General features: G+C 35.7%; 1 protein-coding gene across 3 annotated transcripts in view; it reads right to left on the bottom strand.

The window, feature by feature from the left end:
• Positions 1 to 15,745, bottom strand: part of LOC138327417 (glutamyl-tRNA(Gln) amidotransferase subunit B, mitochondrial-like) — a 42,549-nt gene that overhangs the window by 13,692 nt on the left and 13,112 nt on the right. Inside the window, exons 6-8 of one of the 3 annotated variants that reach the window (XM_069273487.1) lie at positions 15,266 to 15,379; positions 11,510 to 11,573; positions 10,340 to 10,360 (exon numbers count right to left, since the gene is read on the bottom strand). In XM_069273487.1, the coding sequence (XP_069129588.1) occupies positions 10,340 to 10,360; positions 11,510 to 11,573; positions 15,266 to 15,379 (199 nt within the window). Of the gene's footprint in view, positions 1 to 3,610; positions 3,632 to 10,339; positions 10,361 to 11,488; positions 11,574 to 15,265; positions 15,380 to 15,745 lie in introns of all 3 variants that reach the window. The other 2 variants (XM_069273488.1, XM_069273486.1) reach the window with 2 other exon arrangements.

The raw sequence follows: 15,745 nt of genomic DNA, 5'->3' as shown, positions 1-15,745 counted from the left end.
ACTTGTTAACATTCTACTTACCCAGATACTGTATCGAATGACCTTGTTACATTCTACTTACCCTGATACTGTATCGAATGACCTGTTTACATTCTACTTACCCAGATACTGTATCGAATGACCTTGTTCACATTCTACTTACCCAGATACTGTATCGAATGACCTTGTTCACATTCTACTTACCCAGATACTGTATCGAATGACCTTGTTAACATTCTACTTACCCAGATACTGTATCGAATGACCTTGTTTACATTCTACTTACCCAGATACTGTATCGAATGACCTTGTTCACATTCTACTTACCCAGATACTGTATCAAATGACCATTGTTTACATTCTACTTACCCCGGATACTGTATCGAATGACCTTGTTAACATTCTACTTACCCAGATACTGTATCGAATGACCTTGTTCACATTCTACTTACCCAGATACTGTATCGAATGACCTTGTTCAACATTCTACTTACCCAGATACTGTATCGAATGACCTTGTTCACATTCTACTTACCCAGATACTGTATCGAATGACCTTGTTTACATTCTACTTACCTAGATACTGTATCGAATGACCTTGTTCACATTCTACTTACCCAGATACTGTATCGAATGACCTTGTTAGTCACATTCTACTTACATACTGTATCGAATGACCTTGTTCACATTCTACTTACCCTGATACTGTATCGAATGACCTTGTTTACATTCTACTTACCCTGATACTGTATCGAATGACCTTGTTACATTCTACTTACCCAGATACTGTATCGAATGACCTTGTTAACATTCTACTTACCCAGATACTGTATCGAATGACCTTGTTAACATTCTACTTACCTGATACTGTATCGAATGACCTTGTTAACATTCTCATTACCCTGATACTGTATACGAATGACCTTGTTCACATTCTACTTACCCAGATACTGTATCGAATGACCTTGTTTACATTCTACTTACCCAGATACTGTATCGAATGACCTTGTTCACATTTACTTACCTGATACTGATGAATGAACTTGTTCACATTCTACTTACCCTGATACTGTATCGAATGACCTTGTTTACATTCTACTTACCCAGATACTGTATCGAATGACCTTGTTTAACATTCTACTTACCCTGATACTGTATCGTGAATGACCTTGTTCAACATTCTACTTACCCAGATACTGTATCGAATGACCTTGTTCACATTCTACTTACCCTGATACTGTATCGAATGACCTTGTTTACATTCTACTTACCCAGATACTGTATCGAATGACCTTGTTTACATTCTACTTACCAGATACTGTATCGAATGACCTTGTTTCACATTCTACTTACCCAGATACTGTATCGAAATGACCTTGTTCACATTCTACTTACCCAGATAACTGTATCGAATGACCTTGTTACATTACTTATCAGATATGTATCGAATGACCTTTTCACATTCTACTTACCCAGATACTGTATCGAATGACCTTGTTAACATTCTACTTACCCAGATACTGTATCGAATGACCTTGTTCACATTCTACTTACCCAGATACTGTATCGAATGACCTTGTTCAACATTCTACTTACCCAGATACTGTATCGAATGACCTTGTTTAACATTCTACTTACCCAGATACTGTATCGAATGACCTTGTTCACATTCTACTTACCCAGATACTGTATCGAATGACCTTGTTTTACATTCTACTTACCCAGATACTGTATCGAATGACCTTGTTTACATTCTACTTACCCAGATACTGTATCGAATGACCTTGTTTACATTCTACTTACCCAGATACTGTATCGAATTGACCTTGTTTACATCTACTTACCAGATACTGTATCGAATGACCTTGTTAACATTCTACTTACCCAGATACTGTATCGAATGACCTTGTTTTACATTCTACTTACCCAGATACTGTATCGAAATGACCTTGTTAACATTCTACTTTACCCTGATACTGTATCGAATGAACTTTGTTTAACATTCTACTTACCCAGATACTGTATCGAATGACCTTGTTCACATTATCTACTTACCCAGATACTGTATCGAATGACCTTGTTAACATTCTACTTACCCTGATACTGTATCGATGACCTTGTTTACATTCTATTACCTGATACTGTATCGAATGACTTGTTCCACATTCTACTTACCCAGATACTGTATCGAATGACCTTGTTAACATTCTACTTACCCAGATACTGTATCGAATGACCTTGTTCACATTCTACTTACCCAGATACTGTATCGAATGACCTTGTTTCACATTCTACTTACCCAGATACTGTATCGAATGACCTTGTTTACATTCTACTTACCCAGATACTGTATCGAATGACCTTGTTTACATTCTACTTACCCAGGATACTGTATCGAATGACCTTGTTTACATTCTACTTACCCTGATACTGTATCGAATGACCTTGTTTACATTCTACTTACCCAGATACTGTATCGAATGACCTTGTTAACATTCTACTTACCCAGATACTGTAATCGAATGACCTTGTTCACATTCTACTTACCCTAGATACTGTATCGAATGACCTTGTTCACATTCTACTTACCCAGATACTGTATCGAATGACCTTGTTCACATTCTACTTACCCAGATACTGTATCGAATGACCTTGTTTACATTCTACTTACCCTGATACTGTATCAAATGACCTTGTTCATACATTCTACTTACCCAGATACTGTATCGAATGACCTTGTTTAAACATTCTACTTACCCAGATACTGTATCGAATGACCTTGTTTTATATTCTTTCCTACATGACCTTACACTTAACCCAGATACTGTATCGAATGACCTTGTTCTGAACATTCTACTTACCCTAGATACTGTATCGAATGACCTTGTTTATATTCACTTACCTTACTACTTACCCGATACTTGTGTGGATACTGTATCGAATGACCTTGTTCACATTCTACTTACCCAGATACTGTATCGAATGACCTTTGTTTACATTCTACTTACCCAGATACTGTATCGAATGACCTTGTTCACATTCTACTTACCCTGATACTGTATCGAATGACCTTGTTCACATTCTACTTACCCTGATACTGTATCGAATGACCTTGTTCACATTCTACTTACCCAGATACTGTATCGAATGACCTTGTTCACATTCTACTTACCCAGATACTGTATCGAATGACCTTGTTCACATTCTACTTACCCAGATACTGTATCGAATGACCCTTGTTTCACATTCTACTTACCCAGATACTGTATTCGAATGAACCTTGTTTACATCTCTATCCCAGATACTTATCTCGGTATATGACTTGATTCACATTCTACTTACCCTGATACTAGTATCGAAATGACCTTGTTACATTCTTACTTACCCTGATACTGTATTTGAATGACCTTGTTCAACATTTACTTACCCAGATACTGTATACGAATGACCTTGTTACATTCTACTTACCTGATACTGTATCGAATGACCTTGTTCACATTCTACTTACCCAGATACTGTATCGAATGACCTTGTTCACATTCTACTTACCCAGATACTGTATCGAATGACCTTGTTCACATTCTACTTACCCAGATACTGTATCGAATGACCTTGTTTACATTCTACTTACCCAGATACTGTATCAAATGACCTTGTTTACATTCTACTTACCCAGATACTGTATCGAATGACCTTGTTTCACATTCTATATTACCCAGATACTTGTATCGAATGACCTTGTTTAACATTCTACCCAGTTACTGTCTCCAAAAGACCTTGTACCATTTTATTACCCTGATATGGTATCGAATGACCTTGTTTACCATTCTACTTACCCAGACTACTGTATCGATCTGACCCTTGTTTACTGTTCACACTGACTTACCCAGATACTGTATCGAATGACCTTGTTTACATTCAGGTATACTTACCCTGATACTGTATCGAATGACCTTGTTCACATTTTAACATTCTACTTACCTGATACTGTATCGAATGACCTTGTTCACATTCTACTTACCCAGATACTGTATACGAATGACCTTGTTTACATTCTCTTACCCAGATACTGTATCGAATGACCTTGTTATACATTTCTACTTACCCAGTACTGTATCAAATGTACCTTGTTTACATTCTACTTACCAAGATACTGTTCTATCAATTATACTTGTGATCACATTCTACTTACCCAGATACTGTATCGAATGACCTTGTTAACATTCTACTTACCCGATTTTGTATCGAATGACCGTGTTCACATTCTACTTACCCAGATACTGTATTGAATGACCTTGTTCACATTCTACTTACCCTGATACTGTATCGATGACCTTGTTTAACATTCTTCTTTCCCAGATACTGTATCGAACGACATTGTTCACATTATATACTTAACCAGATACTGTATCGGAATGACCTTGTTCACATTTTTACTTACCAGGATACTGTATGCGATTGACCTTGTTTTTTACATTCTACTTACCCAGTACTGTATCGAATGCCATGACCTTGGTCACATTCGCCAGATATACTTACCCCTTGATACGCTGTATCGAATGGACCTTGTTAACATTTCTACTTACCCCTAGATACTGTATTGAATGACTTTGGTTTATATTCTACTTACCCCATGATACTGATCGAATGACCTTGTTTATATTCGAATGATACTCGTAACCCCGTATGACCTTGTTTACATTCTACTTACCCTGATACTGTATCGAATGACCTTGTTTCGACATTCTACTTACTTTCCCAGATACTGTATCGAATGACCTTAGTTCACATTCTACTTACCCCAGATTAACTGTATCGAATGACCTTGTTAACATTCTGCTACTTTACCCAGATTACTGTATCGAATGACCTTGTTCTTACATTCTACTTACTAGATACTGTATCGAATGACCTTGTTTACATTTACATACTACCCAGATACTGTATCGAATGACCTTGTTCACATTCTACTTACCCAGATACTGTATCGAAATGAACCTTGTTCACATTCTACTTACCCAGATACTGTATCGAATGACCTTGTTCACATTCTACTTACCCAGATTTACTGTATCCAGAATGACCTTGTTCACCATTCTACTTACCCTGATACTGTATCAAATGACCTTGTTCACATTCTACTTACCCAGATACTGTATCGAATGACCTTGTTCACATTCTACTTACCCTGATACTGTATCGAATGACCTTGTTAACATTCTACTTACCCCTGATACTGTATCGAATGACCTTGTTCTCATTCTACTTACCTACTGATACTGTATCGAATGACCTTGTTCACATTCTACTTACTCAAGATACTGTATCGTAATGACCTTGTTCACATTCTTCTTACTCTGATACTGTATCGAATGACCTTGTTTTACATTCTACTTACCCTGATACTGTATCGAATGACCTTGTTAACATTCTACTTACCTAGATACTGTATCGAATGACCTTGTTACACATTCTACTTACCCAAGATACTGTATCATTCGAATGACCTTGTTAACATTTCTACTTACCCAGAGATACTGTATCGAATGACCTTGTTTACATTATACTTTCACTCAGATACTGTATCGAATGACCTTGTTAACATTCTACTTACCCAGATTACTGTATCGAATGACCTTGTTTTTAACATTCTATCTTACCCAGATACTGTATCGAATGACCTTGTTAACATTCTACTTACCCAGATACTGTATCGAATGACCTTGTTTACATTCTACTTACCCAGATACTGTATCGAATGACCTTGTTAACATTCTACTTACCCTGATACTGTATCGAATGACCTTGTTAACATTCTCGAATTTCTACTTACTTACCCAGATGGACTGTATCGAATGACCTTGTTAACATTCTACTTACCCAGATACTGTATCGAATGACCTTGTTAACATTCTACTTACCCAGATACTGTATCGAATGACCTTGTTAACATTCTACTTACCCAGATACTGTATCGAATGACCTTGTTAACATTCTACTTACCCAGATACTGTATCGAATGACCTTGTTCACATTCTACTTACCCAGATACTGTATCGAATGACCTTGTTAACATTCTACTTACCCAGATACTGTATCGAATGACCTTGTTAACATTCTACTTACCCAGATACTGTATCGAATGACCTTGTTTACATTCTAATTACCCAGATACTGTATCGAATGGACCTTGTTCACATTCTACTTACCACCAGATACTGTATCGATATGACCTTGTTTACATTCTACTTACCCAGATACTGTATCGAATGACCTTGTTTCACATTCTACTTACCCAGATACTGTATCGAACTGACCTTGTTTACACATTTCTACTTACCATAGATACTGTATCGAATGACCTTGTTCACATTCTACTTACCTCAGATACTGTATCGAATGACCTTGTTTACATTCTACTTACCCAGATTACTGTAATCGAATGACCTTGTTCACATTCTACTTACCGCAGTTACTGTTATCGAATGACCTTGTTTATATCTCTACTTACCCAGATACATGTATCGAATGACCTTGTTCAACATTTCTACTTACCCAGATGTTGACTGTATCGAATGACCTATGTTCTACATTCTACTTAACCCTAGATACTGTATCGAATACGACATTCGTTAAATGACTATTTCCCAGTTACTGTTCGAATGACCTTGTTCCACATTTCTACTTACCCAGATACTGTATCGAATGACCTTGTTTTAACATTCTACTTACCTTGATACGGTATCGAATGACCTTGTTCACATTCTACTTAACCCAGATTCTGTATCGGGAAAGACCTTGTTCACATTCTACTTACCCAGATACCTGAGTATCGAATGACCTTGTTAACATTCTACTTACCCTGATTACTGTATCGAATGACCTTGTTAACATTCTACTTACCCGGATACTGTATCGAATGACCTTTTTAACATTCTACTTACCTACTGATACTGTATTGAATGAACCTTGTTTCACTTTCTACTTTACCTAGGATACTGTACTTGGACTTGTTAACCATTCTACTTACCCAGATACTGTATCGACGAATGACCTTGTTTAACCCTGACATTTCTACTTACCCTGATACTGTATCGATTGTCCTTGTTTACATTACTACTTGAATGATACTGTATCGAATACTGTACCTTGTTACATTCTACTTACCTAGATACTGTATCGAATGACCTTGTTCATTTCTACTTACCTGATACTGTATCGAATGAACTTACTTGTACTTACCCTGAATACTGTATCAAATGTGGTTCACATTCTTATACTTACCCTGATACTGTATCGAATGACCTTGTTAACATTCTACTTACCCAGATACTGTATCGAATGTGACCTTGTTTTAACATTCTAATTCACCCAGATGATACTGTATCGATGACTTGTTAACATTCTACTTTACCATAGATCTACTGTATCGAATGACCTTGTTTACATTCTACTTACCCAGATACTGTATCGAATGACCTTGTTCACATTCTACTTTACCCAGATACTGTATCGAATGACCTTGTTCACATTCTACTTACCCAGATACTGTATCGAATGACCTTGTTTAACATTCTACTTACCCAGATACTGTATCGAATGACCTTGTTTACATTCTAACTTACCCAGATACTGTATCGAATGACCTTGTTACATTCTACTTACCCAGATACTGTATCGAAATGACCTTGTTTACATTCTACTTACCCTAGATACTGTATCGAATGACCTTGTTTACATTCTACTTACCCAGATACTGTATCGAATGACCTTGTTAACATTCTACTTACCCAGATACTGTATCGAATGACCTTGTTTCACATTCTACTTACCCAGATACTGTATCGAATGACCTTGTTTACATTCTACTTACCCAGATAACTGTATCGAATGACCTTGTTTACATTCTACTTACCCAGATACTGTATCGAATGACCTTGTTCACATTCTACTTACCCAGATACTGTATCGAATGACCTTGTTTACATTCTACTTACCCAGATACTGTATCGAATGACCTTGTTCACATTCTACTTACCCAGATACTGTATCGAATGACCTTGTTCACATTCTACTTACCCAGATACTGTATCGAATGACCTTGTTTACATTCTACTTACCCAGATACTGTATCGAATGACCTTGTTCACATTCTACTTACCCAGATACTGTATCGAATGACCTTGTTTACATTCTACATTACTACTTAACATTCTACTTACCCAGATACTGTATCGAATGACCTTGTTAACATTCTACTTACCTCAGATACTGTATCGAATGACCTTGTTAACATTCTACTTACCCAGATACTGTATCGAATGACCTTGTTAACATTCTACTTACCCAGATACTGTATCGAATGACCTTGTTTAACATTCTACTTACCCAGATACTGTATCGAATGACCTTGTTCACATTCTACTTACCCAGATACTGTATCGAATGACCTTGTTAACATTCTACTTACCCAGATACTGTATCGAAATGACCTTGTTAACATTCTACTTACCCAGATACTGTATCGAATGACCTTGTTCACATTCTCTTACCCAGATACTGTATCGAATGACCTTGTTAACATTGTTTACTGTACGAATTTGTTACATTTACTTACTTACTCAGATACTGTATCGAATGACCTTGTTTACATTCTACTTACTCAGATACTGTATCGAATGACCTTGTTTACATTCTACTTACCCAGATACTGTATACTGTATCGAATGACCTTGTTTACATTCTACTTACCCAGATACTGTATCGAATGACCTTGTTCACATTCTACTTACCCAGATACTGTATCGAAATGACCTTGTTTACATTCTACTTACTCAGATACTGTATCGAATGACCTTGTTTTAACATTCTACTTACCCAGATACTGTATCGAATGACCTTGTTTACATTCTACTTACTCAGATACTGTATCGAATGACCTTGTTCACATTCTACTTTACCCAGATACTGTATCGAATGACCTTGTTACATTCTACTTACCCAGATACTGTATCGAATGACCTTGTTTACATTCTACTTACCCAGATACTGTATCGAATGACCTTGTTTACATTCTACTTACCCAGATACTGTATCGAATGACCTTGTTCACATTCTACTTACCCAGATACTGTATCGAATGACCTTGTTCACATTCTACTTACCCAGATACTGTATCGAATGACCTTGTTCACATTCTACTTACCCAGATACTGTATCGAATGACCTTGTTTACAACATTCTACTTACCCTGATACTGTATCGAATGACCTTGTTAACATTCTACTTACCCAGATACTGTATCGAATGACCTTGTTTACATTCTACTTACCCAGATACTGTATCGAATGACCTTGTTTACATTCTACTTACCCAGATACTGTATCGAATGACCTTGTTTACATTCTACTTACCCAGATACTGTATCGAATGACCTTGTTAACATTCTACTTACCCAGATACTGTATCGAATGACCTTGTTTACATTCTACTTACCCAGATACTGTATCGAATGACCTTGTTTACATTCTACTTATCCCAGATACTGTATCGAAATGACCTTGTTCACATTCTACTTACCCAGATACTGTATCGAATGGACCTTGTTTACATTCTACTTACCCAGATACTGTATCGAATGACCTTGTTCACATTCTACTTACCCAGATACTGTATCGAATGACCTTGTTCACATTCTACTTACCCAGATACTGTATCGAATGACCTTGTTTACATTCTACTTACCCAGATACTGTATCGAATGACCTTGTTTACATTCTACTTACCCAGATACTGTATCGAATGACCTTGTTAACATTCTACTTACCCTGATACTGTATCGAATGACCTTGTTAACATTCTACTTACCCAGATACTGTATCGAATGACCTTGTTAACATTCTACTTACCCAGATACTGTATCGAATGACCTTGTTAACATTCTACTTACCCAGATACTGTATCGAATGACCTTGTTTACACATTCTACTTACCCAGATACTGTATCGAATGACCTTGTTAACATTCTACTTACCCTGATACTGTATCGAATGACCTTGTTAACATTCTACTACCCAGATACTGTATCGAATGACCTTGTTTACATTCTACTTACCCAGATACTGTATCGAATGACCTTGTTTACATTCTACTTACCCAGATACTGTATCGAATGACCTTGTTAACATTCTACTTACCCAGATACTGTATCGAATGACCTTGTTAACATTCTACTTACCTAGATACTGTATCGAATGACCTTGTTAACATTCTACTTACCTAGATACTGTATCGAATGACCTTGTTAACATTCTACTTACCCAGATACTGTATCGAATGACCTTGTTAACATTCTACTTACCCAGATACTGTATCAAATGACCTTGTTAACATTCTACTTACCCAGATACTGTATCAAATGACCTTGTTAACATTCTACTTACCCCCAGATACTGTATCAAATGACCTTGTTAACATTCTACTTACCCAGATACTGTATCGAATGACCTTGTTCACATTCTACTTACCCAGATACTGTATCGAATGACCTTGTTAACATTCTACTTACCCAGATACTGTATCGAATGACCTTGTTCACATTCTACTTACCCTGATACTGTATCGAATGACCTTGTTTACATTCTACTTACCCAGATACTGTATCGAATGACCTTGTTTACATTCTACTTACCCAGATACTGTATCGAATGACCTTGTTTACATTCTACTTACCCAGATACTGTATCGAATGACCTTGTTTACATTCTACTTACCCAGATACTGTATCGAATGACCTTGTTTACATTCTACTTACCCAGATACTGTATCGAATGACCTTGTTTACATTCTACTTACCCAGATACTGTATCGAATGACCTTGTTCACATTCTACTTACCCAGATACTGTATCGAATGACCTTGTTCACATTCTACTTACCCAGATACTGTATAAGACCTTGTTACATTCTACTTACCCATACTGTATCGAATGACCTTGTTTAACATTCTACTTACCCAGATACTGTATCGAATGACCTTGTTAACATTCTACTTACCCAGATACTGTATCGAATGACCTTGTTTACATTCTACTTACCCAGATACTGTATCAAATGACCTTGTTAACATTCTACTTATACCCAGATACTGTATCGAATGACCTTGTTCACATTCTACTTATACCCAGATACTGTATCGAATGACCTTGTTTACATTCTACTTACCCAGATACTGTATCGAATGACCTTGTTTACATTCTACTTACCCAGATACTGTATCGAATGACCTTGTTAACATTCTACTTACCCAGATACTGTATCAAATGACCTTGTTAACATTCTACTTACCCAGATACTGTATCGAATGACCTTGTTAACATTCTACTTACCCAGATACTGTATCAAATGACCTTGTTTACATTCTACTTACCCAGATACTGTATCGAATGACCTTGTTTACATTCTACTTACCCAGATACTGTATCAAATAACCTTGTTTACATTCTACTTACCCAGATACTGTATCGAATGACCGTGTGTCATTTATAATCTTCTTATCCTGTTGTAACAATTTTGTCTGTCTCTTTATCTCATAGTCTACCAACAAACACATAACAAAATATCACTGAATGACTATCATCAAAAACAACAAGTTATCATTGAGAGTCTATCAACAAAAACAACAAGTTATCATTGAGAGTCTATCAACAAAAACAACAAGTTATCATTGAGAGTCTATCAACAAAAACAACAATTCATTATTGAGAGTCTATCATCAAACACTAAAAGTTATCATTGAGAGTCTATCATCAAACACAACAAGTTATCATTGAGAGTCTATCATCAAACACAACAAGTTATCATTGAGAGTCTATCAACAAACACAACAAGTTATCATTGAGAGTCTATCATCAAACACAACAAGTTATCATTGAGAGTCTCTCAACAAATACAATAAATTATCATTGCAATTCTATCATCAAACACTACAAGTAATCATTGAGAGTATATCAACAAACACAACAAGTTATCATTGAGAGTCTATCATCAAATACAACAAGTTATCATTGAGAGTCTATCATCAAACACAACAAGTTATCATTGAGAGTCTATCAACAAACACAACAAGTTATCATTGAGAGTCTATCATCAAACACAACAAGTTATCATTGAGAGTCTATCATCAAACACAACAAGTTATCATTGAGAGTCTATCAACAAACACAACAAATGATCATTGAGAGTCTATCAACAAATACAACAAATTATCATTGAGAGTCTATCAACAAACACAACAAATTATCATTGAGAGTCTATCAACAAACACAACAAATTATCATTGAGAGTCTATCAACAAACACAACAAATTATCATTGAGAGTCTATCAACAAAACACAACAAGTTGTCATTGAGAGTCTATCAACAAACACAACAAATTATCATTGAGAGTCTATCAACAAACACAACAAATTATCATTGAGAGTCTATCAACAAACACAACAAGTTGTCATTGAGAGTCTATCAACAAACACAACAAATTATCATTGAGAGTCTATCAACAAACACAACAAATTATCATTGAGAGTCTATCAACAAACACAACAAGTTGTCATTGAGAGTCTATCAACAAACACAACAAATTATCATTGAGAGTCTATCAACAAACACAACAAATTATCATTGAGAGTCTATCAACAAACACAACAAGTTGTCATTGAGAGTCTATCAACAAACACAACAAATTATCATTGAGAGTCTATCAACAAACACAACAAATTATCATTGAGAGTCTATCAACAAACACAACAAATTATCATTGAGAGTCTATCAACATTCAACAAATACAATAAATTATCATTGAGAGTCTCTCAACAAACACAACAAGTTGTCATTGAGAGTCTATCAACAAACACAACAAGTTATCATTTAGAGTCTCTCAACAAATACAATAAATTGTCATTGAGAGTCTTTCAACAAACACAACAAGTTATCATTTAGAGTCTATCAACAAATACAATAAATTGTCATTTTGAGTCTATCAACATTCAACAAATACAATAAATTATCATTGAGAGTCTCTCAACAAACACAACAAGTTGTCATTGAGATTCTATCAACAAACAACAAATTATCATTGAGATTCTATCAACAAACACAACAAGTTATCATTGAGAGTCTATCATCAAACACAACAAGTTATCATTGAGATTCTATCAACAAAACACAACAAATTATCATTGAGAGTCTCTCAACAAACAAAACAAGTTGTCATTGAGAGTCTATCAACAAACACAACAAGTTATCATTTAGAGTCTCTCAACAAATACAATAAATTTCATTGAGAGTCTATCAACAAACACAACAAGTTATCATTGAGAGTCTCTCAACAAATACAATAAATTATCATTGAGAGCCTATAATCAAACACACAACAATCTATCATTGACAGTCTGTCATCAAACACAATAAGTTTTTCTTGGATAATAACTTTAAATTTTGTAAGTGAAATAAGTTCATTGTTGACTACATAATTGGAGAGAGTATCTTTAAAAGTATTTGGTCTTTCATACATGTAATAGTATCTAGACATAAATTTCTTTCTATTGGATACTAATTGATCATCAGTACAGTTAAATAAATCATGGAACTCATCCAATTTCTTTTAATTTACACATGCTACAAAATCGTTGTTCTCTGGGTATATTAATCCATCTGCCACATTTACAATAGGTCTTCGCCAGATGTAGAGGAAGACCAATCAAATAGTTTTCAAAAATCAAATCATGCTTATAAATTCTATAATTGGTATCTTTCGGAACTATTTTTCCAACTACTGTCTACATATAAAATTACTGTTGAGGGCATGGAAAATTATTTTTTTCAAACAATGTGAACTAGTGAATTCCCTGCTCTCGAAAATATGAACAAGATTACATTCTTCAAAAATACTTTTAACACATTTTAACCACTGTGTATTATAATTATTAGTATAAACACTATAAAAATACCGACCTGCTTTTAGGTTTAATTTATACGGTGATTTATCAACTCGTGGAAGTAAGTACCTGAGGCTGAAGGCCGAGGGTTATATCGCCTTTGGAGGGTTGATAAATCACCATATCCACCTGAAAACCAGTGATTTATCAACTCGAGGAAGTAAGTACCTGAGGCTGAAGGCCGAGGGTTATATCGCTTTGGAGGGTTGATAAATCACCATATCCACCTGAAAAACGGTGATTTAACCGGTGATTATCAAACTCGGGATATTGAGTAGCCCCTTTGGAGGGTTGATAAATCTCCCCCGATACTCAATGTACATGTATTTCCTCTTCTCCCCTCTCCCCGATACTCCTGTTGAATAATTTCGAAGAGAAAACTGAAGGCTGATAATATTAATAAAATACATAAAACACCACATAATACAGTATATTTTACTTAATATTATTTGAACCTTCAACCCTGTGTTTAGTAGACAGGGATATCTCAACCCTCGGGATAAAACTTGGTAAGCCTCGTGCTATAAACTTTAAAAATGTTACCCTCAGGTTAAGATATCCCTGTCTACTAAACACAGTGGTGAGAGATTCTATTATTCTCGCACCTCGGACAGGGAAATCTCACATGATACCCAGTGCTAGATTTTTCTATCTCGTCCGATCTCTCTGGTACCTTTACGCGATTTTTGGCGGAATTTTACGCCATTCATGTAACAGTCCGCTCATGTGACGTCATACTCTCGAATCGGTGACGTCACATGCTTCAGAAAATTAATATTATTAGAAATATGTACATTTATTCATTTATCATGCATTGTTTGGTTGTTGTTTTTAATTATAAAAAACAGTAGTTACCAACTGATCATCGTTTTTCTTTGAGATAACCGAACTATAGTTTTACACGGAATGACTAAATTCGAAGTGCAGATGAAATGATCAATCGGCTTTGAACTAGGAGGCCCACGACGGGATAATTTTACACTTGGAAAACGTATATAGATGGGTTTTATTACATCTTTGAGGTGCGAGAAAAAAAGTCTACTACCTGTAAGTGACCGAGATTGGTTATCTCAGTGTCAGGCTAAGATTTTGTAACATCTCAACCTCGGCTAACGCCTCGGTTGGGATTATGTTACAAAATCTTAGCCCTCGACTGAGATAACCTGATCTCGATCACTTACTGGTAACAGATTTTATTAATCTAATCACAGATTGTGTAATGAAATCAAACAGAACCCAGAAAATGAGATGAATCTTATGTTGTTACTGTTAATATTTGACCAGTATACTTACCAATGGCGTTCTTCACACTTTTGATACTATTGAGGTTTTTGACTTCTACTCGTGTTCCCAGAGGTTCTTCTGGCCGATGAACTGAGATGTTGGCATCGACTCGAAAGGATCCCTCTGTATTGTATACAACACCAAATCAAACCATTGCTCACATCTTCTTGATATAATATTTATACCCTGTATATCCAACACAAAACACATAGCGTCACTGCTTACATTATCTACATTTTGTACTTAACTATTCACCACCACATAGCTCAAAATATCCTCTAACTTTTGTTTGATGTTGAAGTGAAATCAATTTAAAGATGTTGCAATCTTATGGAATATTCTGCAAAAAGTTTCTAAATGGTTACCACTTGACTTTACTGACAGCCTAGATGTATTTTTGAGGTATAATAATCTACATTGATGATCCTAACCATTTGACCCTTAAATAGTTTTTCAGTTGAAAGTTATATATAATTACCACAGTTGAAC

The sequence above is a fragment of the Argopecten irradians genome, chromosome 7 (assembly GCF_041381155.1).
Source record: "Argopecten irradians isolate NY chromosome 7, Ai_NY, whole genome shotgun sequence".
NCBI lineage: Eukaryota > Metazoa > Mollusca > Bivalvia > Pectinida > Pectinidae > Argopecten > Argopecten irradians.
This window is presented reverse-complemented; position numbering and strand designations above follow the sequence as displayed.